This window comes from Magallana gigas, chromosome 1 (assembly GCF_963853765.1).
Source record: "Magallana gigas chromosome 1, xbMagGiga1.1, whole genome shotgun sequence".
Classification (NCBI taxonomy): domain Eukaryota; kingdom Metazoa; phylum Mollusca; class Bivalvia; order Ostreida; family Ostreidae; genus Magallana; species Magallana gigas.
This window is the reverse complement of record NC_088853.1, coordinates 66,656,280-66,684,257: the sequence shown is the minus strand read 5'-3', so window position 1 is coordinate 66,684,257 and position 27,978 is coordinate 66,656,280. Positions and strand designations below refer to the sequence as shown.

At 31.9% G+C, this 27,978-nt stretch overlaps 2 protein-coding genes across 10 annotated transcripts; one reads left to right on the top strand and one right to left on the bottom strand.

Annotated features, from left to right (window-relative positions):
- The first annotated feature begins 74 nt into the window (after window positions 1-74).
- LOC105326722 (uncharacterized) lies at window positions 75-12,697 on the top strand. Of its 9 annotated transcripts, none has more exons than XM_066088578.1 (19): window positions 75-230; window positions 1,045-1,059; window positions 2,166-2,189; window positions 3,701-3,742; window positions 4,105-4,152; window positions 4,682-4,759; window positions 5,192-5,215; window positions 6,349-6,384; window positions 6,601-6,624; window positions 7,711-7,803; window positions 7,961-7,972; window positions 8,459-8,515; window positions 9,156-9,824; window positions 10,085-10,099; window positions 10,771-10,785; window positions 11,029-11,079; window positions 11,563-11,658; window positions 12,106-12,300; window positions 12,592-12,697. In XM_066088578.1, the coding sequence occupies exons 1-19, from the start codon at window positions 185-187 to the stop codon at window positions 12,594-12,596; spliced, it is 1,545 nt and encodes a 514-aa protein (XP_065944650.1). In that variant the 5' UTR covers window positions 75-184; the 3' UTR covers window positions 12,597-12,697. The 9 variants fall into 9 exon arrangements, with proteins under 9 accessions (XP_065944650.1, XP_065944706.1, XP_065944736.1 ...); XM_066088783.1 differs by having other exon boundaries at window positions 77-230; window positions 9,156-9,530; XM_066088634.1 differs by lacking the exon at window positions 5,192-5,215 and having other exon boundaries at window positions 76-230.
- Window positions 12,698-18,875: 6,178 nt separating this feature from the next.
- Window positions 18,876-27,964, bottom strand: LOC105323913 (uncharacterized). Its single transcript, XM_066087580.1, has 20 exons — window positions 27,958-27,964; window positions 27,863-27,874; window positions 27,580-27,630; window positions 26,831-26,908; window positions 26,674-26,697; window positions 26,402-26,485; window positions 26,234-26,263; window positions 25,831-25,908; window positions 25,597-25,620; window positions 25,442-25,483; window positions 25,179-25,196; window positions 24,932-24,997; window positions 24,625-24,660; window positions 24,477-24,488; window positions 24,169-24,198; window positions 23,871-23,912; window positions 22,272-23,164; window positions 21,363-21,389; window positions 19,297-19,329; window positions 18,876-19,025 (listed from the first exon to the last, which is right to left on the bottom strand). The coding sequence occupies exons 1-20, from the start codon at window positions 27,962-27,964 to the stop codon at window positions 18,996-18,998; spliced, it is 1,617 nt and encodes a 538-aa protein (XP_065943652.1). The 3' UTR covers window positions 18,876-18,995.
- Window positions 27,965-27,978: the final 14 nt, after the last annotated feature.

Genomic DNA, 27,978 nt, shown 5'->3' with positions numbered 1-27,978 from the left:
CTCTGATTCCGATGCAGCTCTGTGATGTCAGCGATGGACAGTTGATTGACATGTACGGCCAGTTTAGCGCGCGCAACTATAAATAAATCACATGACCTCTTTCGCCTTTGCTTCATTCTGTGCAGGACTGTCTTGATCAATCTGCCCGAAAGTCCGGGAGAGATTTCACCACCAGACAGGAACTATGGCCAATTATTCCGTGTGGATACTAGCGGGAGTTTGTATTCTAGGTAAGCAATCCTACATTTCAGCATCATTATGTTTTTTTTTTACTTTTCTTTTGAGTTCTATGAAAAAAGAAATTAAAGTATTTCAGTTTCACAGTTTATTCTTTTCTAAACCAGAATTACAGATTACCAAGTTACATTTTGTCTGTCTCATGCTTTTGAGCTTCATTACATAAATCATTTACTTTTCTTTAGCATTTCGTTTTTAATTATTAAAAAAAATCTGATTAAATTGGAGCGGGTTTTTAATGTCTTAATTAACAATTAAGCGTCATACAAATAATGTTATTAATTGTGTAACATAATTTTACGAAATTAATATTTTGCAATCGCGTAAAAACTAGACATTGCAACTGCTTGAAATTACTTGAAAAATTATTGCTTGCTAATTCGCATATCGATGTCAAATCGTTAAGAGATTTTACAGATATCTCAGTATGTTTGATAAAAGGTCAATTTAGAACTTTAGTACCATCAACTTCTTTAGTCGAAATCAAACAAAAATCGTAACTCCAATAACTCAAAATATCCCGATGAAACTTGTACAAAAATATCTAACAACTGATCGGACATTTGAAGGACAAAATGACGCAATATTACAGAAAGAAAAGGAAAGTTTTCTTCAATGTCGCAGAACTGCATTTTGTTTATGATACATCTAACAATGTTCCAGACAACTTAACAATGGACGACATCAATTTGCTATCATATTCTAATAAAGCGGTCTTTTGATGAACATATCCTTTGTGTGCTTTGATGTTCATTGTGTTTTTATCACGTACAAAGTAATAAGTTTGGTATTTCTTTTCTTTTGTAGCCCTGGTACAGAGCGGTAAGTTTACATTCACCAAGACTTTCCAATGACATGCGTTATACATACATAAAAATATTAAAGCAGCTGTCGTTTTGAGATCACATCAAGGCGGAATTAAAAACTGAGAAAAAATGTTTTACGTCAATATTGTGATAAAAGAAAATTATCAAATTACATGCAAAAGTATAATGTAATCTTACGATTAAGTTTCACACTTAGGAAATCAACTGCAACAGAATTCACTTTTCAGAATTAGTTATTCAATTTGCTCAATTTTAATACTTTTCCCTTACAATAAAAGTAGTGTATGATAATTAAATTGTGGTTATATCTAACAATTTACAGCACAGGTTATTTCCTAAATTCTTATCAAGGAACTCATTCAGTAAACTTAGTTTAAAAGGACTCGAAATTTTTTAAGATTCAGCTTTTGATTAAAAATATTTAGCCTTATTTTCCTAGCAAAGAAGCTACAAAAAATGTAACCTTTACATTAAGAAAAAAATAGCTGGTCAGTAGATGGACGAATCAGCTCGAGCTTTATGTGTGTGAACGTCTTTACCACAGAAACACAGACAGATTCTGACCACAGGTCTGTCATTTGTGTGGTTCAAATTCAAGAGCTGGCCATGTATGGTTCATGGTCAGTAGCATGGCGCTCATTTATCAAAGATTATTGACACTCGATCCCGATCAGCTCAGGTTGGCAGCCTGTGGTATAGAATAACTATAGTTATTTTTGTTAAACATAGTACTTGCCATTTTGGCACAATATCTAGTAGTGTTATTTCAATATAGGGAATGATTCCTTACGTATAGACAAATATTACTTGTTTAATATAATTACGACTATCTATTGGCACAACATTTAGTGTGTTTTTTCAATATTGAATATGCTCTTTTTTTTTTAAATTTTGCACATTATTTTGTTTTATTTCGTAATGCAAAATGATTAGTTTATGGCCGAGTTGCAAAACAAAAGCTATAAATATAATCATGTCTTTTAAAGACAATGAATTTTTTTTTTTAAACTTTAGAATTGTTTTGAATATATAAACATGTTTAACTGATTGGTGATTAATTTTTTTCTATATCTATTAACTTTTGTTTTATTTTCATACCAGCACAAAGCCATGGATATAAACGAAGTAAGTCATATTATGATCTTCTCACTCTTTTCATGTATGTAAATTAGATAAAGTAATCTTCCTCTCTATCCTTGCCCTCTATTTCTCTTTCCACCGTTTTCACTGACATCGCTTGCCTCATGACTATGTCTTTAACTCTCAATAAAAAAATAAGGAATGGTCACTTTTGACAAAACCGTCTCCATAATAGCGAGTATGCTCAATGAACCTTAAAATATCACAAAGATCTTGTCAGAAATGACAGAAAGGGCCACATAATGTTTGACATATGTGACCGACGAAGTCCGACTGAGTGCATGGACTCGTTCTACGGCAAAGGAATTTTATGTTGGAGAAACGTATTCTGGTCTTTGCAAAAATACAAACCGTTCAATGCAAAAGACGTTTTTCTATTGTTTCCTTCTTTTTTATCACACAATAAGATCTTTGCCATAAAAACAAAAAAATGACACCCCTTGAAAAGGAATTTTTTCAATTAAAATCCAGAAAAGCCAATTGTTATAATGTGTATATATGTTTATAACTGAACGAGGTAGATAGTGTTTCGTGTATCGTTTTAAATGATGTAATTTGACCTTGTGACATGTAATGTTGTCATAAACTGCCCGTAGGGATTAATACATTGAGAGTGTATATCTTTACATTATGTTGTACATTGACAATAGCAATAAACACGTCTTGAGACTAGGGATAATTTTCATTATGCAATATTTGGATACACATAAACAGTGAAGGACTTATATCATTACAAAACTCTGAAAGGTTAATGACTTATTAAGTTGTCTAGTGTATATGTTTTTATTATATCAACATGACCTGTAAATTTTATGAGACGTCCTATTAAACATCTAACCGTTGTGAATGTGACACATTAAATCTTGTAGGTCGTAAATGGCTTAGAAGAGTTTTAGTCCAGATATATGTATTCATCACGTGATATTGATATTTTGCCAATTTGTTAAATACAATAAAAGGTAAATTAAAGTTTGTTTTCTTTAAAAAAAAAGGCATCACATAAGTAGCAATCATCAACAATTATAATAATAGCCAAGCATATTTAAAAAAAAAAAGTCACAAATTGTCATTGTAAACCACCTCAACCGAACTCTTTTTACCTTTAAATTCTATAGCTCCCATAAAAACCTACTCTTTTATTCCCTCACACAACTCAGGTTTACGACCATGCATACGTTTTTCTCCCTTGAACAACCAAGTCATTGAACTCGTAACACCTGTCTGTAGAAATCAACACTGTGGACCCTTTTTATAAGTAGAGCATAAAACAATAAAATACACATCTTGGGCTTGCAAATATTTTATAGATAATATTTAAAAACGTCCTGGAATTTTCATATGTCTGCTGTCAAGTTTAACCAATGCATGATTTTGGCAACTTTATTTGAAAGGGTCTTTTATCTATAGTTTTTAAAACTATTTCATAAATATCGAAAAAGAAATTTATAAAATCAGTTTACTAATATCGTTTTAACTTCTTTTTTTTTTCAATGTAGATTACATGTCAAACTACAGATACCAACGACCATCATCGTACGGTACGGATTTTTAAAGAAATTTCTATTAAAAGAAATATCAGTAATGGTTAATATTTGAAATGTACCCCTTCACGGTAACAGCGGTACCACTCTTTTGCAGGGAAAACTACTTTGTTTCGTAAAATATGATGTAACGTTATTTTTTTATTTGCGTCAATTAATTATCTACCCTCTAAAACTTCGGTAAATTATGTCAATTTTCCCTGCAAAAGAGCAGTTACGCAGATACTATAAGGGGGTATATTTCGATTTAAGATTAAAAACTAATTTTGATATTAAAAATGATTAAAAAAAAATTACAATCTTTCTTAAGGAAGTACTCTTTATTACAAATATGTTTAAAATTCCTTTTTCTTTTACAGGATATTACAACAAAAGATACTACAGACCAAAGACCATTATAAAAAAAGGTACATTCCTAAGCCGTTTCTTAACACCTACCGTAACATATGAAATATTTAATTTCTTCAATTGACATTACGCCAAGCTCATCTTTTGCTTTAATTAGGGAAATATAAACAATAACTCTTCTATTAATTAGATCAATTATCTAATCAAGTAAGGGCTCTATTCTTAGCACCATTTGCTGTGTTCTGTCTTGCAACTTTCCTTCGTTATGTTAATCATTTTTAATTACAGTTGCAGTGCCAATTCAAGGCAGCAACTGTTGAACTTTTTAACTTTTACTAGACAGACATATTTTTTGTTTATAGCTGCTTACAAAATTTGGTCGCTCTCTGATGCTTTGCCGACATTAAAAGCATGAGAGAGACAGAGAGAGAGAGACACAGAGAGAGAGAGAGAGAGACAGAGAGAGAGAGAGAGAGAGAGAGAGAGAGAGAGAGAGAGAGAGAGATTTTCAGTCTTTACTACACAATATGCATAAACACACACCAAAAGAGCCCGGCTTTCAGTACTTCAGTACTTTGATAATTACAGTTGCAGTGCCAATTATAAAGCATGTTCCTGTTTATAAAACAATCATCAAAAGAGTACCAGTTGTGAAAGTCAAACAAGGTAAGTTTATATTCTAGTTTGTTCTAATCTTTTCAATAAGGGCGATGTGATGTTTCACGCGTTCTCATTTATTTTATCCGGAAAAAAAATCATTGCAACGTCTTTTGAATTATAAGTTTCAAGACATACGTCCTTATGCGAAAGTGCCAAGACAATTAAGCAACATAAAATGAGAAGGAAAAAATCTATATTTGAATTAAATCACATTTTTTACTGTGTGCGCATTTTTTAGCTGAATTGTATTTTTTTTTATATTATCCGTGAAAATTGGCCGTGCAATTCTATACATTATATAATAGAATTTTAAAAAAAGTTGGTTTTCAAAGTTGAAAAAATTAGGAGATATTTTTTTTTCAAAATTTGATAAAATCAAAATACATCGTGGATACGTTTTCATTGTGTTGTTTATCTTGTATATTCTCCTTATTATAGTGCCTGTAACCATTATTCGCAAAGGTATAAATAAATGTTGAAAAGAAAGAGAATCTGGTCAGAAAGAAGCTTGTTTCTATTTTAGATCGATATTTTTGCTTTCAAGTTCATTATTTTATTTTATTTTATCAGTATAAAACATTTTTGTTCAAATCTTTAACTATGGAATTTTAATCCAAACAGTGTTTGCTTTCCTTTACGAATGTAAAGTCAGAATGGTATTCACTTAATAAAAATCTGAGCATTAATGCTTCATTTCCTGACCATAGTTCTGATTGTAATGTGAATTTTATATCTGTGTACGTGGCAATGTTTGTAAATAACAAAAGAAAGAATCGTTTCTGACATGCTGTGAAAAAGAAGAAAATGTGTTCATAATAGAGTTGTGAATGATAAGTGAAACCATTTAGTAGGACAGATGTCAGCTACGACCTTTTCCTTGTCCTGCTTTTGTGCTTTATATCCATGAAATATTAAAGGATCATTAACAAACCATTTTCGGAAAATTTATATAAAAATATCTTATAATAAAATAACAGTATCTTAACACAATAATATTATGGTTATGCATACTGAGTGATTTGAATTTCAATACTCACAGTAATAGTTTTTTGGGGGGTTCAAAATTTTTCCGACGCTACTGCACAAAACGCTTACTCATTTATATAGCATAAAAAATGTAAACATGATTATAATGAAATGTGGATTATGTAAATGATCAACATCAAGTTAATGCTATGTCAAAGACAAATCACAAAATGTAAGAGGAATGCCCATTTTTTGCTTTTTTTGGGTTATAAATACGTCATTCATATTGATTAACTGTTCACAATCTTGGGATTTAGATCGATATTCCTCACGCTTTATTGTACACAGTAGTCTTACACGTGAGCAAGTTTAAACTGTATCAAATATATATTGATGACTTTATGTACAAATTGATAAGACGGTTAGAGATTGTAAAAGATAAAAAATGTTAATGCTTGTTGACCCCCTATTTTTTCATTGACTTAGTGAATATGCTAAAATAATTTTGTATTATCATTTAAATGCTTTTTCAACTAAGTATGAACAAAAATTATGTCCTCTTATTTTTCAATGAAAAAGATGACATAGAGTAGCTGTCTAAAATTGATTTAAAAAATTGTTATTTTCAGTTCCTGTTTACAAAAAGGTTGAAGTGGTAAAAGAAGGTAAGAACTATTTTATTGTTAGTATTAAACATCTGTGTTTGACATGTTAAGGATTTTACTCGAAAAAATGATATTTATACACGAAGCAGAGGAAGTAAAAGTTAATTTTTATAAATATACATGTATAATGCCTTCATGAGAATGAAAGTTATTATAACATGCATTAATTGATAAACTGCTGCAAATATTTAAGCTATTTGTTGATCTTTTTTTAAGTGCCCAAAATCATAAAGAAAAAAGGTAACTGCATTTCGATTAAAGTTTTGCACATAAGGTACCCGCTTGAGTCTATTAGCTGCATTTGCTTCATTCATAGTTCATGGCAAACCACAAGTTTCATCAAGGCTTATATAATGTAAACCAACTTCAATTTGCCATGACTGTTTTTTTTTAATTCACAAGATATAAACTGTTTGCTTTGCGGCAACGCATAAACGCAATTAAGTTGTTGAGGTTTTGAAATACACCATATCACAGACATTTGAGAACTGGATTCTGGCGAGAAATATCCGCGCCAAAGAGGCTCACACGATCCTCAGGATAATTTCTCGCACGCGAATTAAAGTTGGTTTACTCTACCAGAGGAAAAAGCACGTGTTGTTAATGTTGCTTAACAGTTTGTCGTATAACAATGTGTATTGTTGCTAACATTTATCTTATTTAAACCGAAAATTGTTTTGAGGTTTTCAAACAGAAACGTAAAAAAAAGTTTCAAACATTTTTTTATCATGGTTTTTTATCATTTGTAATGCTTGATTTCTAAGACACCATTATTTAAAAAGGCACATGTTTGGTGTAATGGTACTTTTGAAATTAACATACAATACTCAAACGAATGCGAAAGAAATTTTTTAAAATTTGGAGCAGATAGTTGTATAAACAAATATTTATCACCATGAAAATTTATTGTATGAACTGAATTGCAAAGAAAGAAGAATGTAATTTCTGTTAAGTAAATTTAACATTAAATATGGAGATAACCCTTCATTGATAGTAACATGGGTCTCACAACTCACAAGATATCTCACAAACTCACAGTTATTGCACTCATTAACCGAACAATTCGCTTTCTATTCTACATATGATACCATTTAGATTCGTTAGAATGAAAATTAGATATATTTTGAAATATGGATTTTCAATCACTAAATAAAATAAACGTTATAAACACATAAATATTACTGTATTCTAAAATTATAAACAAATAATATTTTTATGAAAAAAAAAAATTAATATTGACGTAATTCTAAGCTAGATAGCGTCAAACAGTTAACAAATGCCTTTGAATCGAAATATTTCAAGAAAAACTTACTTTCAAATTAACAGTCCCAAGGCCAGTGAAAGTTGAGGTACCCGTCAGGGTCCCGTATCCAGTGGAGGTCCCAGTTGAGGTGCCAGTTGAGAAACACATTCCAGTTCGTAAGTAACGCTTATAAATTTATTTTCCTTTTTTCCTTATTCTGTTAACAAAATGGAAAAAAGGAAATGTAAAGAGTATTATTTACCCAAAGATGGCTTTTTCTCCTTATTATTACCTTTTAATTAAATCTAATAACTATTTTATTTTTCATTTTAGCCGTACCGGGAGGTATGTAAAGCTTAAGTAGATCTTTAAAGTTACATATTTGGTTTTATTTAATTTGTCAACTTCAAGTGTTTCTTTTTAATGATATATTTGAATTCATATGATTTGATAAAGTGATGTAAAGAATAGAAAGTTAGGGCTTACTCTTTTTTTGATAATACTAAAGCACATGCGCATATTTATTTCGCTGATCGCCCTTTGAATAGTTGTACGCGATAAAGTTGCTCTTTGCTTATGCGGAAAACAAATACTATACAATATAACCAATGCAGTATGACATTTCTCCCCTTTTTACCTGGTATGATTATCAATGTTAAATACAATCATATTAAAGCTTTATTTTTGATTTTTGGAATAAAATTTAATCAAATTTTTTTAACATTGCATTTTTTCTAAAAAAATAAATTAACAAGATGGAAAGTTAACGTACTATCAACACTTTGGATTTTGTGTGGTATATCCATATAATCTTTGTCTTGTTAACGATAGACGTCGGTACTGCTCCAGCGTCGCACGGCCCCGCTTTTATTCAACCACATGTGATTGGTAAGGGGTGTAGCGAAATAACAAGTAGACTTTAAAATACTACCCATATAGCTAGTATGCAATAGTTATTTTGAATATCCGTAGAAACTAATTAATAATGATCATGAATTATCAATAATACAATATTTAGTTATCATTCTACTATTCGGTGACGGGAATAGTTACTTCAACCACCTAACATTTTTTTTTCAAAGATGCATTTTATTTTGCTTATCATCTGCTAAAGAACTTTTGTAGTTTGTTGGGTTTTATGTGCTTAATGGTTTGCAAAACATGTTTGTACTATAATATGCACCATAATGCTAGACCGCCTGTATTGTAAGCTATGAAATGCATGATCATAGTGTAGTTAAGGTAAGTAAATTTCACAATCTAGAAGCTTCTTTGGGAACCATGAATAACATATCAGACTATAATTAACGCATATCAGATCATTATATGCGCGAAAGACAAAGTGCATTAAGCGTAGAGGCCCACGCACGGGAACTGACTAAACAACCTCACAGATCAAATACCCAAAGCGCTTAAACATGCACATCATGCGCGGACGCATTGCCAGTTTGCAAAGTCGCAGCAGAATTGACAATCCTATACTCACAGAGATAAGAAAACTGAGGCAGGCTCTACCTCTCTCCAACAGGAAAGGGACATAATATTGGCCTACCTGGAGTAGATATTGGCATTGTTGACGGACCAGGAGGCCATTTTGATCTTGGAGGTGGTGGACATGGCGGTTTTGGAGCCGGAGGGGGGCATGGATTGGACTTTGGGGGCCACGGCGGGGGTTTAGATTTCGGAGGCCACGGAGGGGGTTTAGATTTCGGAGGTCACATGGACATTGGCGGCCATGACATGCACGCCGGGGGCATGGACAAAGGAAAAGGCAACGGAGGCGGCGGCGGCGGAGGTGGCGGTGGAGATATAAATATCGGACTCGGTCTTGGTATTGGAGATGGAATTGGAAAAGGCAGCGCGGGAGACGGAGCCGCCATTGGAGTAGGAGGAGGCCCAGCAGGTGCGTGGAATGGGCCAGGAGATGGTCTAGCACTCGGGGCAGGGGGTCCAGATGGGGCAATGGGGATAGGTATCGGAACACCAGGCGGTATGTCCATCGGTGCTGGTTTTGGTAGGCCAGACTCTGGGGGTGGAATTGGAATAACATCAGGAGCAAACGGCGGGGGGATTGGAATCGGGGGTGGGAATAACGGAGGGGGTGGTGGGGCGTTAGGCGGACCCGCAAGCCTCGGTTTCGGAGTCGGACAAGGACAGAACGCTCTCGGACTTGGAATGGGATTAGATCAAATAGCAAGTACGTAGGGTGTCCATTTTACGATGTATCCTAACTAACAGAATAGACAATTATAAAGACAGCAAAATGTGCCCCGGGATTTTAATTTTGCTGTTCATAAACGTTGTCTTAATTATAGTTGCATGCTTATCAAGGTAAGTTAAACAGAAGGGCAATTTTCCCGAATAAGAAGTGTTTATATGCAGGTAAGAGATTATGAATTCTAATTTTGTATTAAATGACAAACAGTTATAGAAACAATTCAACATTTCTTTTTCCAGATACCATTTTAGTTTGTAAGTACAATAGCCACCCTGTGGTTTGTTTTGCATGAAGTGCAATCACTTCCTTTCAACGTTCATCCTAATTGCAAGAGTTTCAATACATAAATTTTATTATTAATGAACTATAAAGAAATTTACTTCATTTTAACAAATTGAATTATAATTTTGTTTTATATGAAACATAAGTATTATCGTGAATTAAAACTTTTGCAAGTTCCTTCCTTCACCTGGTTCTGTTTCTTCGCTTGTTCTGTCCTTTTTATAAAAAAAAATGCAATTTGATATAAAGTTGACAACGAAACGCACTCACGTTAAAATAAGGCAACCGCTTCTTTCCTTTGTTGAGGAATGGGTACTGTAATTGACATGATTGTTTGAAATTAAACAAGGAAAGGTACGGTCTTTTGTTGTGTGGCTGAATTGTGTCTGGATGTGGGTGAAACATTGTTCTAACAACTGTTGTGATCTGTCCTTTGTTTTAAAGATTTAATGTTAAATAAGACAATAATAAGAATCTTTCAAAAACTCATTTTTTTGAATTGATATTGCGATATTCATATCTAAATATTATAACAGTTGTAGAATTTATCATATAAATCACTTTTTTAAGAACATAAAAGATATAATACTTAATGCGATTGATGACATTGTTTTAATTCGTTTCTTTCTTTTTTATTGAACAGCTGATGCCGATCATGGTAAGTAAACAAATGTACATCAATTTCAATGGCTGAACATGTATTTATTCAGGTGAAAAATCATTTATCATAATCTTATAATTTGATATCTTGATAAAAAAAATGTGTAATTTACAAGTCAAGTTAACTCGGACAAAACAATATAGAAAAAACACAAAAGAAATGAAGTAAAAAAAATAGAGAAAGCCTTCTTAAACCGCACCGATGTTGTTAATTCTTATATCTTCGTACATACTTTTTCAGTACAAATCTCAGGACATCATGGAATGGGCGGGGGCGGAAGAGTCATTGTCAGTAAGTTATGCAATACAGTTATTGATTATAATTGTCAACAACTGTCAGTTGTTTGTCAGTCAGTATTTAACCAATTCATTTTATGTAAATACAGTTAATGAAATGATGTAATAGTTGGTCAGTATTGTAATGAAATATCGTTTGGGTCAGGATTTTAGATGTTTTCGTAATCAATTACTATCAGATGTGATTGTAAGTTAGTATCAAAATCATTGAAATGTACTGAAAAGAAAAAGAACCTCATGCTCTACCAGGCTATCAAAGATAACTGATGTCAATCATTTAAGCTTTTTTTCAAGTTTAAAATATAAATCATATCATCGCCTCTTCTATTATACTTCAGATAAAACAACCTTTGAATTCGGTCCACTATAAAACTGAAATTACTGATGCATTTTGTAGCGTACCAAAGCTAATATAACTTTATTGCAATGTTTTTTATGTATAAAAAAAAAATGAAACAAGAATGTTGTTTTTAACCAGATGACGCTGACTCGGTTAACCTTGGTGGGATGGAAGGGGGTCATGACCCCGGGATGGTAGCTCCAGTAGCCATCCTTGGAATCCAAGATTCAGGAAGTATGTCCCTTTAAAAGACCAAAAACATTACGAATAAATGATTGCTTTGTAGTTTACACATTTAGAACCATTTTAACAAGACTTTAGACTTTCAGTAGGATGTATCTTTCAATTCTTGTGTCAAAACAAGTTAAAATGACGCTAGTTTCAAGAGAAATATACATCGATTGTGTAATCTTTGCTCAAAAGTCAGACATATCTTGTGGATTTCAAAGAGCCATGGCTAAGTGGCCTACAATAAAATAGACAGGCCTACATCTATTTATTTTTAACACAACTATCCGAAGTCGAAGCTCTTGGTAAACTGGTTCTATACAATCAGGAAATTTAAACTAGATAAAACACCCCGCAGAAAATATCCACTGCATGTAACATGTTACTTACTTTCTCTAAAATGTTACTGATGTTATTTAACGTATCATAACATGTATTTATTATCCTTTTAAGTGCCATTCGCTGATCACATGGGCGTGGGGAACGGCTGGGACAACGGCCACAACGGCTTCGACAACGGCAGAATGCCCATTATGGGCGGCGGAATGCCCCTTGGCGGCGGGAACGGATTTGACGCCGGCTTTGATTCCGGACTCGGAGCTATTGTTGATGGCGGACATGGAATCAGCAAGGGTGCTCACAAAAAAGGTAAAACAATGAAGTAACAAAAGGAATATTTTTTGGGGGCAGAAAAAAAGATTAAGGTTTTGATTTTTTATTTTGTATTTGATCGGTCATTTAATGGTTAAAAAATAGATATCTAACTCAATCATAAAAAGCGTAGGTAAAACTTTGTATTTATATCGATATAAACAAAACAAAAATTCATATTTACCGATCATTTTCATTTACTTGCATTTGATATTGAACAGCATTTTAATTTTCACACATTTGAAACATGATTATGTCATTATCAATGTTTTGTTATTTTTTTTTCAGTGTAAAGCAGGATGGTGCCTAGACACTTGGGCGGGGGGATATTTCATTGTTTAATGTCATTAAATTATATTTTTCATTCCATGTTAATAAAATTACACAAACCTCATATGTTTCTTTTTTATGATCAGAATGATATTGGATTAAATATTCTAATTTTTTTTAGAAGGATTAAGTTTCATTAACTGGTTTAAAACATTTCTAATATGCATTATAAAACTAGAAACGGTTATTCGGGAAAAAGGATTAAAATAATTATAACAAAGATTGAAATTTAAATGAAATGATGAAACGAATGTAATAAAAACTTATTAAAATGCTGAAGTCAACGTCTAAATATACGATAACAAATTCAAAATTTGAATACAATTTTCTATACATTTAAATGCATTTTTAAAGCGCAAGTTTAAAATGTCATGACCATTGAATTGGCATTACGCTTATTCATAATACGGTAAAGTTTATGTTTTTTGTAAAGCCATTCTTTCATTTCATAAAACAGTTTCTTAAATATCATACCCAAAAATTAAGATGACAACCTTTCCTTAAATGGGAAAAAAGTTGAACATGACAATTGGAATGGATTGAGTAAAGTGTGTTAGTTAATTTCACAAAAACGATAGGAAAGACAGAGAAAAATGGAGTGTCCAAAAGAAAGGGAAACTTTGAATTTGATATATCATATTATGTTTAAAAAGTCGTTACACTATTATATTATGGAGACCAAGAAAATAATTTTTGATGACGTTAACTATAGATAAACAAGCTTGTCTAAGCCAGTAAGTTTCTTACTTTCTTCCGTAGCACCGTGTTTACAATGCAAGAAAAACAACATTGTCTTGATTGTTGTTTTTAAACCTTAAACGAGATATGTCATAAATTTAATTTTTTTAACACGTGAGTCTTAATAAAGATATATACAGTCTACATACCAACAACAACACATGGGAATGATATGCTGTGCTTGGTCATGAGCATTCCAATTGGACTCGGCCTCGCTAATTAAACATTGATTTCTTAGAATGTGTGGATCTCAGTTGATGATTAAAACAATTTTAACCAGTTAACATTTTTTTTTTCAAAACAAAACAGTTAAAACCAGAGATATTCGTTTTCATTCATAATATTAATGATTGGATTTCACATCTAACACAGTTAAAATCGGACCTCTTTCTTCTTTCGAAAATAAATTTTAAAAAAACCCCACAAATACACTACATTCATTTTCCAGTCTCATTCTATTGATGGAGGCAATTCATAAGTGTATTTATTTTATTAATCGGAAGATCTTTTCTAGAATATCCTTTATAGGCATGCAAACAGAAATAAAACCCCATGAACTAGAACACTTTAGCCTCACGCTATTGGTACACATATGATTCTGACATCATAAATATGCTTCTTCAAAAAGAAAAAAAAAACCAAAGATTTTTAATTCCTTGATTCTATAAAGGAACTTTTTAAAAAATTAAACCATCGTTTCATATGAATCATTGACGACGAAATTCCTTGACATTCTTACATCAAAAGGTTAAATATGTTTCTTAAGAAAGAAAAAAAACCCATACTTTTCTTCATTCTTATAACAGAAATCTTTTTTAAAAAACCAGAATTAAACAATGGTTGCATATAAATCAATGACATAATTCGTGATTCCTTTAAATTCGTGAAATTCTTTGACATTTCTACATTTATAGGCAGGTGGGGAAAAGTGGAGTCCGATACAGAGATATCATCGTGTACGCGGCAGGGGGAAAGGACGATTTATCTCCTTCAGCAGTTCACGAAGGAGGTTAACGGTGGGAACCGTACTCTTAAATGAATAACTTGATGACAGCTGTTGACACATAGAATGCCCATATAAATCACCATCAGCCGTTGAAAGGCCATTAAAGAACACGTTTTAAACCCTTGTCCTAGTATGTGTACGTTTCTTGCAAAATGACCTTTGTAGGCTTATTGTAAAAACATACTAGATTTGATATTCGCATAAGTATCCATTGTTTAAGTGTGTGTCTGTTATGTTGTGATAATAAAAAGGTAATATTTTGTGTAATTGCATTGCAAAATGATCAAAGAAATTCAAATGTACTTTATATAATGTTTGCATCAATATCAATTGCTTAAATATGCTTTTCCTAAGACGGGATACGGAAAAGATTTTTTATTTAATTTTATTGAACCCTCACAATTTTAGCAAAATTAAATTTCTATAAGTTGCTTAGTTTAATGATTACAAGATCATTAATTATACAAAAATGTTACTACATGTTCAATGTTGTAGAGTTAATGGAATTAATAGTGATGATATTAAACCCTCCAGAAATGAGCAATACAAAATTAGTATATTTAAAACCCCTGCAAGCACGTTCTTAAAACGCACTAAACAATAACAACAAATCAAACACTCGCTTCAGAACGAACTTTAATTTTGTTTTTAAGCTTTTAGACAAGTTCCGTATTATAAATAAATTAAAAAGCATTCCAGAAAATAATGTGTGTGCTTTTAAGGTTATCAATGTTAACCTTTTGTCATTAACAAATAACAATAAAATCACAAAAGACAAACGCCAAAACCAAAAATATTGCACTAACCGATCAACAAATAGCATAGCAAGTTCATGTACAACATTATTCAATATCCATGCCTTAATGGGAAAATCAAATAAATATATGTAAACAATGCATACCTATGACTAAATTACTTTGTTGAGATACATGAAATGAAACATAAAAGGGGGAAAAATAATGGAAATTTGGAGTGGTATCTATTTTTGTTTCTATCTCTGTTTATTTTTGTTCGTCCAGTAATATACAACATGTATGCAATTGATCATTTCTAGCAATTTTACAACGCGTTATTTGTACTTGAAATAACACAAAATCTGCAAATCAACAAAATAAAAAAAATAACAATTTCATTACAAATTATTTCAAAATATGTTATTTCTATAAACTGTTATACGATATTATTTTTAGATACCGAATAATAAATGACTAAAAATACTCCCTGAAAAAAATCTTCAAAGGAATTGTGGATTATTGTCTTTCGATTTCTCATTAATGTCACTGGTATATACCATGTACTATGGAGGGTGCTAATACTGATTACACTAACATATTTATTATTGTGACGATATTTTAAGTCTACATTGATAAGTTTTGGGTGAGATAAATTGTTGGTATTTTTTAAGATGATGGCCATATGCTTTTTTTCCTGACTATATCACTTGATATGAACTATCATCTTTGTTCGGTATTATGGCTTTTAATTAGCCGAAAAGCTCAATTCGCCTAAATAATTTTATGGTATTAATTTTGAAATGTTATAAAATATTTGAATAATAGTAAGCAAATAAAGAAAGCAATTAATTTCCATTTTACACTATGTTGATATAAAAACAACCTTTTAGATAGGAATCTCAAACCATTCAATTATTTTATCTGTAATTAATCACCTTGATGATAAGAAAATAAATCAGGAGAGCATGTCTAGGACATTTCAATGAAATCTATTCACAAGCAACATATATTATCAGATATAAACTAAAATTAAAACGCATTGATTACTGAAAATTTGTAATTTTATATCAATATATATGAACAGGTATCTAATAAATATCTGAATTGATCTGAATGTTGTTTTTCTTTTTTTTTGGAAAACATTTATTTGGCCCATTCTATATACAGATATTATATAAATTTATTCGATATTTGACTTCTTTATAAAGCTTGTCGCCTGCCATGATTATACCATCATGCAATGCTCTGCAAAAATATACAATTGATACAAATGTCATGAGAACAGGCACATATCAACTGGGTTTTTTTCCCCCAAATTTTAAAGATGTCAAAAAAGAAAATGAACCAAAAAAATAGCTGTGTTATTATGTCACGTAAAAAAGCTGGGTCAGCCTTAAAAAATATCCCCACATGAATATATTTTCAACACGTGCATAAAATAACAAAAAAGCATGACTTTAAAAATTAATAACTACTAGAATGTTTGGCTTATTTATTTGTGTATTTATCTATTTATTTATTCATTAACCTATTAACCTATTTATTTGTTCATTTATTCATTGACTTGTCTAATTGACTCTGTGTTTTGCAGAGAACTATTCGATAATTTCTGCACAAACTTTGAAGAAATAATGAATTGACGTTTGTGTGTTTTTATGTATTTCGGGGAAATGAATGGCTTCTATTTACACACGTATATTCCTCGTTTTCTTGTCGAGCTGAATCGAAAATAAATTGAATGGGTAATCAAAGAGGGATTGAAATTAATGACAACTTGACTGACTCAAACATAACAAAGAAATTAAACAGAAACACTTTGCTTTATTTGTCATAATTCCATAAACAACGCAACGTATTAAAGAATATTTACGTATGTATTAGATACAATTTGTTTGAAAATAGCTTGGAAAAAGCATAAGAGGCTCTTATACCATTTATTGAATACATAATGTGTATTTTGTTTTATTTTTCAAAACAAAGTAAGTTCATTAAAGCTTTTTGGGAGTTGATTTTAATCAACTCTCCTATGCAGTCAATCTGCTAAACCGAAAGTGAAACAGTGTTTGGACCTAAGCACAAATCATCACCACTGACAAGTTTTAGTTCTTGAATATAATAGAAAAATTCGACGTAATGTATGCTGAAGCATTGTTTTTCAAGGAAACTTATCTATAAACTGAAAATAGTAGGATTTTATATAATAAGAACAATTAAGATATCTATGTAGTTTCATGTAGTCCTACGCCAGAGTTTGATATAGTCTCATTCAACCAAAAGCTCGGCTGTCTCCGTGAATCTCCGACAAACAGAGAGGTTCTCTTGCTTGTCGGATATTAAGGGAGACAGCTGAGCGACTGGTTGAATGAGACTGGAGTTCAATATCAATAGTGCTTGGATCAATACAATTCATAGTTTGAAATCTATCTTTAAATATTACACAACATGATTCATATGGGGTTTCTCTAAATTCTTGTCTGAAAAGTCTAATTAAAATTCATATTATAAAAAAGTGTTAAATTTGAATACAAAAAAGAAACTAATTGCCACAAAGATGAGTTGATGTTAAAATAAATGATAATCGATAAAATCAACTCCCGTCAGTACTTCAGTACTTTGATTTCTATAAGCAAATGGTTTATTGAAGCGTCTGATTGAACAAAATTTGTTTATTATAGTTCTGTATAAAAGTAAAGCTACTTTAAACTTTCAAATTGAATGATGTGATCAGCGATCGAGCTGTCTCCTCTTAATTTAATATTTTAGATATTAAATTAAGTACTGTATCAATTGAAAATGTGGACGATACTATTGAAAGTGAAAAACAGCTTTCTACACAAATAGGTAATCAATGTGAAATGTGTGAACATGCATTCCAAAAAGTTAATTATTGGTCATCTTAGTAAAAGTTTTCCGTTTTACTATGTAGGCTTATAAATTGTTTGACTTATTTTCAGTTGCTTGAAAAATTGGTCATTTTAATATTTGACATCTTTATCAATAAATCTATTGAGTAATCTGTCGATTGATTTACAAAATTATTGATTGACTGACTGTTTGGTTGAGTGTTTAGTCCTATTTTTACTAATACAACGTTTGATATGCCTCCAGTGACCTATTTCTCTTTCTAACACCTGGTGTGAAGCACATATATACCATCTTTCATTCTTCATTCAACCCTTGTAAAAATTTCCAAACTCTAATTAAAACGTGAACACTAAACAAATCTTTTTTTGAAATTCTCTGACAGATAGGCAGATTTTAAGAGGTTCATTTATTTCTTTTATTTTAAACAATCATATTGTCATTCTTAAGTAACGAGCAAAATGCTGTTGAATTCAGGAACAAATATAATATGTCTTAAAAAATATCAAGACGTAGAAAAAGCTGAAGCATTCACTAAACTTTTTCAAAAACTCTAACATTACTTATCTGCTTATCGAATGTTACTTAAGGCTAAAATCAGGGATTTATTGTGTAATAAAAATAAAAATGATAAAACTCGTGTAATCAAAGTAGGTAATCACCGTTAGAATCATTAATTAGTATGAAAAGATGTCGACTTCAATATCTAAAAAAGAGTACATTCAAGGTGAAGTTTGAAAAATCCGGAAATTCTTGTTGCGATCATTTTGGTTCCAAAGTGAGAGTAGCCGGAATTTTAGTTTTATAACATGGAAGGGCAGTCTAACATTGTTTTAAGGGATTGAAGTTACAGAAATCGAATGTCACCTGTATTACATAATTAAATAACAAAAATAAATAGATAACAAACCCAAATGTATATTTTATTAATAAAATATATTCAGACGCCCGAGGATGAATGTAACACACTGAAATAGCCAATGTTAAATATGGTACTATTTATAGAAATGTACAATGGTGTCTCATAACCCAGAAGGAAAAGCCGAGAGTCTCTGGAAATAAAAAAAATGATTAGTGAGAAGGTTTCATATTTGTTTTCAATACATGTTTAATAACATTTATTTTCTGTTTGTAATGATCTGATATATTTATTTTATCTTTATATATCTTCGCTATATACGCAAAGCACTGCATTTGAGAATTGTTAATAAGTTAATACTTAATATTGAAAATAACTATCATTTCTTCACAAAAGTAAAGGATCTTTGTTGGAGATTGGTAACAGAAAAAAACAAACATAAGTATGTTGATGATAAAACTTACCGACGGCCTCGAGAACAGATCCTTTCTAATGCCCTGTAAAAAAGACATAAACAAAGAAGTTAGAAAATGTATAATATTAAACAGACAGTAAAACACAAAACAAATATCGTCTTAAAAATAAATATTAAAATATTGACCATAAATAAAGAAAACAACAAGAAACGTTTTGAATAATAGGGAAAAAAACAAGTTACACATTAAATTGAAATAAAGTCAATTAATATTAGGGGAAAACAACATGATTCTCTACGTAGCTGTAATACAAAAGTGCCCACATAAATAATACAAAGCAGAATAAAAAGGTGTATAATGCTTTGGACAGGTGGCAAATATAGTTTAAAGATTTCATAGAAATTAACAAAATATACAAAAGTTGATGAAATAGACGATTATTTTGATATAGTAGATCGTAGAAAGATGACTTTTTGGCAAAAATGGCAATGAAGCAGGCAAAATTGTGATGGGATAATAAACCGTCCAAGTATAGGAAAAGGATGCCTTATATAATCATATCCTTTGCCAATTCCATGGATGAAAAATTATGTGCAAAGAAATTGCGTCTATACCAAAGCAAGTATTCAATACAGAAAATGAAAACAGAATGATACATATGTAAATAGTTTATTCTTACGTAGGGATAAAGGATAAAAAGAAAATAATCAAGGTTTAGGGACACCCAAACAGGATTTAAATATAAAAAGGCAAGGTGAATAAAGAAGAGGGAAGATAACAAAAAAGTTACCATTATTTTTCAAGGATCAGTTCTCATAAATTACTGAAGAAAAAAAGATAATTCATTACATGGAGACAACTTAAAAAGAAAACGACCCCATAGATTATAACATATAATATAACATATAATGCGTGCATCAAAAATGTTATGTGAAAAAAGGAGATCAAACTGCAAAAGTGAGAAATAAAGCACGTATTATGAAAAGACTGAAATATGAAAACAAGAATTGATAAAAGAAAGACAAAGTGAAAGTGAAAACAGTATTCAAATACAGCTGTGGAATAATCAAAGACAAGTGGCAGTGCGCGACAGATTCAACATCTTTGTGCGTGACGACATTTTGCGTGACGGTGGAACAGAACGGTTTGGCGTTAACAACAACATTTAAATGTACATCTTACCGAATTTTTTGACATCTATAAAATATTAAGTAAAGAAGATAAGTTTTTAAAAAATTACGAATTAGTGAAAAATATTAAAAAATTAAGAAATTACTTTGAGATTAATCTTTTCATTATAAAATCCATTAAAATTTCAACTGATTTTAGCGAATTTTTCTTTATCTCAAGATAAAGCTCTTTATGTGCTTACCATAATTGTCGTTATACGCTAATTGATTGGCTAATTGTAAATCGGACTGGAGAGAGTTTCCTATGTCGTTAGCCTGTGCATTAATGAAGTTTTGAGCTTGCGCAAGAACGTTTGCTTGGGCCTGGGCTTGAGCCTGAGCTTGGGCCTGGGCTTGGACTTGAAATTGAGACTGGGCTTCAGCGTGAGCCTGCGCTAAAGCTGAGGCGCCACCAAACGCCGATTGAGCATCGGCAAACGCATTAGCGTCATTAAAGGCTCCATTGAATCCTTGAGCTCCATTAAACCCATGAACTCCATGAAAACCTTGTCCATTTAACAAAGATTGGGCACCGTTATATTGACCATCATTGAAACCCTGGCCCCCAGCAAAGGCCTGGGCAACAGCTAAATCTCCAGCAAAAGATGACGCATCAGCGAAAGCGCCGACATTCGCGCCATCGTCATTACCAGCGCCATTTAGGAAGCCACCCTGGAAAGCACCGCCAATGTTTAACTGTCCTGCGGCGCCTGATAGAGATGAGTCATCTAATTTTGATTGAAGAAATGATGAGAATAGGTAAAGAAGGAAGCAAGAGTAAGCGCAAAACAAGGAAGTTATATCATGAAACCATAAATGTGAAAAAGGCCGCAACAACAATATCTAAGATGAGTAATATCTCTAACAACGGCGATGAATAATACTGCACTACTTCTTTAAAAAATCAATATCGTTGGTGTTGTTTGAAAGATTTATTTGACTTACCATAACCCTGTTGATATCCTCCGCCGTCTGAAAATGAAAATAAAGATATAATTAGATAATATTGATAATCATAATGATAATAATATTAAAATAATAATAATAAAAATGATTTGACAAATCTGACATTTTCAGCACATACACAAATAATAGTATCAACATGACAAAAACAGCTGTCGTGATAAAACATATAACAACATAAAAGAACTCAAGAAATAAAGTATTTGATAGTTTGGCAACTTAGGTCCAAATTTGGGTGAACAATGACTATATAAGATTGATTAATTTTGTAGAATATGCATTGAAGCTGCATGGTCAGATGTTGATAATCAGGTAGAAAGAAATGGTGGTAAAGTGTCCTTGACGACATGAAAGGAAAAGGAATGAGAGTATATGTAAAGCATAAAGTAGATTAGCTTGGAGGATAAAACATATATGAAACTGATATGAAATCAGAGTAATTGGCAGTAATATTTAATCCCAACAGCGCTTTAGAGATCCATAGGAAAGATACAAGAATGTGTTCAGAAACGAAAACCATTTTGTTCTGTTTAAACCTGTGCTGTAGGACGATAAGGCTAAATAAAGACGCATGATTGGGGTGTTTGATGATTGTGTCTAAATATATGTGACCACATCTAGTAGTAAGCAAACGTATTGAGTTAAAAGCATAGCCAAGTATATATGTAGAAAAACGGTAAAACACCGCTATAATCCCATTTGAGTAATAAGGCTTTGTAATACCATGTGAATTAAATGACATTTTGTGTTACATTAATGGAGAGATGAATCGGAGGGGAGATGAGTGATTACATAATACCCACATAAATAGGACAATTCGTATGAGTGCTGGAGAATGTGCTTCCTGTGGAGTACATGGGACTAGGCAATGCGTTCGTTCTCTTATCTTACCGGCACATATTCACCACGAACGGTTCCTGTTACTTGGAGAGGTAGGGCATTTCTTGTTTCTTGATAAAACACTCCGGCATTGCTGCCGCCACCGCCGCCGCCGCCGCCACCGCCGCTTACTGTCTCGAATCTACCACCAAGTCCCCCCTCAAAACCTGATCCAGAGAATTCAGTATCAAATCCACTACCCCTGTCAAACCCAGATCCTCCGCCTCCCACCAGTCCAGCAGAACCGAATTCACCCTCTAGGTAGCCTTGTCCGTCAAAATAACCGCCTGGATAACCTCCTGGATAATCGCCTGGATAAGGGCCTGGATAAGGGCCATCGACATATCCGTCGCCTAATTGTCCGAAGCCGCCTTGAGAGGATACCCCGCCCGTTAGTGGAACTGGAACGACTCTTTCCGTATGCCGTATGCTGACCAGGTCACTTCGGCGGCCTCCAACTCCTGCACCTTCCACATAGCCAAACTCACCATCCAGTGGAGGACCCAAGCCTGAGAGCCCTATTGAAGATCCACCAGCAAGGGAAGATTCAACAAACGTTGCATCCGGTCCATCTCCGAAACGGGGTCCATTAGGATAGAATTCCCCGCCAAAACCAGGACCTAAATCTGAGCTAAATCCTGGACCTATTCCAGGGCCAAACTCGGAACCAATGGAGCCTACGCCGACATCTACTATGGGACCCCCTCTGAAACCAACGGATTCAGTGACCAGCGCTCCTGGTGCTGCTCCCCCAACAAGTGTATCGGATACCACACCACCAGGGGCTCCGTCGACAACCACGTCCTGTCTCTCAACAACCCTAGCCAATCCAACTCCAGCACCAGCAACGGAGTTGACAGAAGCTAGACTTCCGCAATTGACCCCATCTGGACCACATCCCTCTGCTGTAAGTCAATGGGTCATTTCAAAAGACATTTTGCAAAAAAAGAAAGAAATATTCTTCAAAAGGAGGTTGATATATTGATTCAGCGGGATCCCAAGAACAAAGCACTGTGAGTGAGAATCATCCGATGTAAATCAGATTGAATGTTAGGATTCGTAGAATAAAGGTGTCAAAGGTTTATAACTGATATGATCTTCCACCCTATAGACATGGGAAACCATTGTTATATAACCAGATACATAAAAGCAAAACATTATGTATAGATATCGATCTGATTGCTTACAATTTATTAACTATGAGTAAAAAACTATCATAGTCAAATTATATTAGAATTACTCATTTTAACGGTATTTCTTAATAAAATATATGTATAAAAAACTTAAATCGTAGTTAAGAGGTGTATTTCTAAAGTATTAAATACATCGCATACAAAGAAAAACAATACAACAAAAAGCATATACATGGGTTCGCAGTTGTAGTATAAATAAACAGAAACAATATCAATATTAAATAAATTCTAGCATGATTACTTTTTAGTTTCATTTAAATGATATTTTCATATCAATATCACATTTTTTTAAAAGATTATTGTTATAAACTTTTGTAATCTTTAAATTTATATTAAATTATTTTGTTTATCTTTGTATTTAATTTTACTTTCTAATACTCTAATCACTTAATGAGACGGTAAATGTTATTTTACATACGTTTAACTGGAACAGGAACAATTTCAGTAAGTGTTGTTCTTTCTAAAAAAAAAATAAAAGGAATTAATTAAGACATGTTTTATATTAGTGAGTTTGACTTAAAAAATTTAAAACTAAAATTTTATATAAGTGATTTTGGCTGAAACATTTAATGATGTTCAGATAACGTCGTATTAGCAGAACGCTTAGTGACAGCATTTATTTTTAGGAATTACTTTCGGTTACTAACGCATTTATAAGATTATTGAAACTGATTTGTCAGGAAAATTTGACTGTACAAATCGTGTTATCTACTTACTTGGGATGGCGACCTTCTTTACAACGGTAACTGAAATAGGTAAAAGGTAAAAGGTGAAATAGGTAAAAGGTAAAAGGTGAAATAGGTAAAGGTGAAAATGATATGCGCAGTAGATGAAAAAAGATACTACAGCTATAAGTCTTGTTTCCAGATTTCTTTAGAATAATATATTTTAGGTACATTTACAGTTTACAACCCTATGTCTTATTTTTCTATAGAAATTTGATACTAGTAACCCAATCTTCCACTAAGTAATGTGGATTTAGGTCAGTTTACGTATAAGTCAACGAAAAGTCCAGAATTCTCACCGTCAATAGGAACTGAAAAAGAAAAAAAAAACCAACATTACAACATTGTTTACTTTCATAATTCAGTATGTAATATAATGTCACATAAATTATGAAATATGAAATTTATCTAAACCCTAATGAGATTGAACAAGAAAGTAGAATTTACCTTTTTGGACTTCTTGTGTTTGCTTAATGTGAACACCTGTCAAAATAAGATGCAAATGTACTCAAAAGGCGTTGTTTCAATTCAAGTCAACTTTTGTATTTCTTATGTGTTTTAGTGATAGTATCTATTTGCGTTATATGATTTGTTCTTCCTTTTCTTTATTTAGATCATTTGTAACGGTAAAAAAAAGGTAATTTAAGGATATAAAATGTTCTTTCTGGCGATTCAAAAAATCCGACTTCAACCAAACTTGATTTAGGAAAGTTTTTAAAAAATAAGACGCAGTTAAAATTTGTTATTTACTTACGTGGGACAGGCACTCGAACCTCAATTGGAACATCTATCTTTCTGTGGTGGACCTTTTGTACTTTGACTGGAGAAAAGCACACAATGAACTTGAAATTAAGATCAATTACTGTATATATGCATCCGATTCATTATTTAAGGATCATTACTCTTCCGCTTGCTTTTTTGTATTACATTGGAAATGAATGGAAATAGTTCGTTTTTAAATCGTATGTTTCTGTTAGGAAGTCACCGAGTTCTCTACTTACATGGCTGAGGAACTTGGACTGTTAAAAAGAGAGAAAAACATATTATTAGAACAAACGTTTCACATAGTTTTATGTAGCGCAAATGCATAATTCAAGCTTTTGTTGTCTTCTTGAAATCATCACTTTCATACCCATTTAAGCAGAGGTTTAAATTTTATTTTATTTTTAAATTCATGAATATTTATTTCTATTATATCTAGATTAGTGAAGTAGCACAATTAAGACTAATTAATTAATTAATTAAGATTAATAATGGAACCTACCGACTTTAACCCTATCCTTGTATACTTTGTGGGGTACATCGACTGAAAAATGAAAAGTAACGCATAAATCACATGATAAATGTCATGTGACTAAAGATTAAGTAATTTGAAACAACCATTTCATCTTTCGACACCAGAGAGTGACAAATACTTACCGATTCTGTTCAATACTTTGGTAACTGAAAAGACAATGAAAAATGTTGAATCAATATTTTCAAATAGATTGTTATAAAACTTTTTTTCTTGATTATATGAATTGATAGTAAAAAAAATGTTTCAAGCTCAAATGTATAAATTCCCCACTGTATGCTTGATTATTTTGTTTTTGAATAGTTATATTTATCATCGTAATCATGGCATTTGAACAATGTGTCTTTATTTTGACTTACTGATCTTGTGTTTGATGACTGGGACGGGTCTTGGAACATCAATGAACTTCTTTACCTCTTTTGTGTGCCAAACATTATCTAGAAGAACCAAACAATTGATTAACTGAAAATCGACATACAAGTGCAAAACAATATTGAAGGTTTTATAGGACAGCTCCATATTGTGACGTACTTCCTATGTAGATAAACAGTAAATAAAGTTAAATGGAAAAATACGACACGTTTATTTAAATTAAAATCAACAAAGGTCTAACACCATCGTAAACGAATCTTTCTTTTTCCATTAATAGTAAAATGCTCATTGTCAGTGAAAATTAAATAAACAATTCAATATCAATAGATTTCAATATGACACTTTTGACCAATATGTTTTCTGGTTACCGTATATTTGAAGTACACTTACATGGTCTCTTGCGGTAGTTGACTCTAACCTCTGTAGAAAAAAAATAAAAAATCATCATCATCAGATAAAGGAGATATTGTAATATTTTGCAATTCGAATATTTACTGGTACAATTTAATGCAAATCGAATATCGAATGTTTACTGGTACAAGTTAATGCAATACTCACGTGGAACATGCTTAATGTGAGGCTGCAGAAGTACCTTCTTTACATCGATGGGGAATTTCCTGATGTGAGGTTGTCTCAAAATCACTGAAAATGTAAAATATAATTCATCGATTGTTATTTTTATTTTTAGTATTGCAATAATTAATCTTCTAATTGAATTCTCTCATCGTTTTTAAAGCTTCAACAGCCTACCCAAATTGATAAATGTATAATTTTTTTGGGTAACTGAATTTATCCCAAACCAATTAGAAGTAAAAAGACACTTTACTTACGTTTCTTCTCCACAATGACAGGTACTAAAATATTAATTAAGAATTATAAATTATAAATTATATAATCATATAGCTGTATAGTAATTATGTAGGTTAATGAAGAGATCATCTTTAGGAAAAGATGGATAGAGCATTGCTACTGAAATGGTTACGTTACCTTCACGAATAATGTCCCTAGGAACATCAATCGTTTTCACAACCGTCTGTCTAATAGGGACGTGCTGGACTTGTACCCCTGAAAGACGGATTAATCGATAAATAAATTAATTCCAATTAAACCAACATTAATCATAAAGTTATTATCTTATTTTGGAGGTGTTTTTTCTTTAAAAGAAAGATAACCCTAGGTTACAAGTTTCGAGTTTCCATAATTTTATATGGAAGATAAAAAAAAACGATCTTAACAAATTTTATTTTATTGATGATTTGAGAAAAAACAATTAAACATGTGACCAAACAAGTTCATATCCTGGCGACTTTTTGAAAGCAATATGAGCTGTATTCTTCTTGTTGAATCGTTTTTTACTAAAATGTTCTTTTCTACTAAAATGACAAAAATATCACGGTTTTTTAGATTACTTTTCGCCATATTTTTGTTAAAAAGGCCGTTAAGAATCCTTATTTGGAACAAAATTGAATTATTGTCGTCCTGTACAAAAATAGATTTGATATATATTTCTTAGAAGAGAAATATTTCCTTTGACAAAAATTCATGATTTTTTTTTTCAAATCTTATTTATCAAAAAATTTCGAAGTTATATGAAAGCTTATCATACTAGCAGGTTTTTGCACTAAAATAAAATGCTCAAAAATACAGCTCATATTGCTTTAAAAAAAAGCATGTGACCAACCACGTTCATATCCTGATGAACTTTTTAACTAATTTCCAAACTGAGAAATACTTACTGGCGTGTTCCTGGAGGGCTGGTACCTTTTTTAATTGTGGCTTCGGAGCGGCTAGGGAAAAAAAACAGTAACAGATGATAACACAGGTTATCACAGGTTAACACAGGCTCACACTTACCATTGCAAGTACTGAGCATTCAAAATGGTTATCGTAATCATTTTGCATAATCCGTCCAGTGTTTCTTTTATATAAATAAAGGTTAAACATTGCATCTTTAATGTAATTTTTTTAAATATTATTTTGATTTTTCTACTTTTCTGTAATAGAGCTTTATATACTTACGAAGATGGATGACTACAAAAGAACAAGAATCAAAATAAAATAAACAATCATGTTTACACAAATATCTTATAAAATTTCATATTATATATGAAAACTGTTCATTATGTTATTAATTT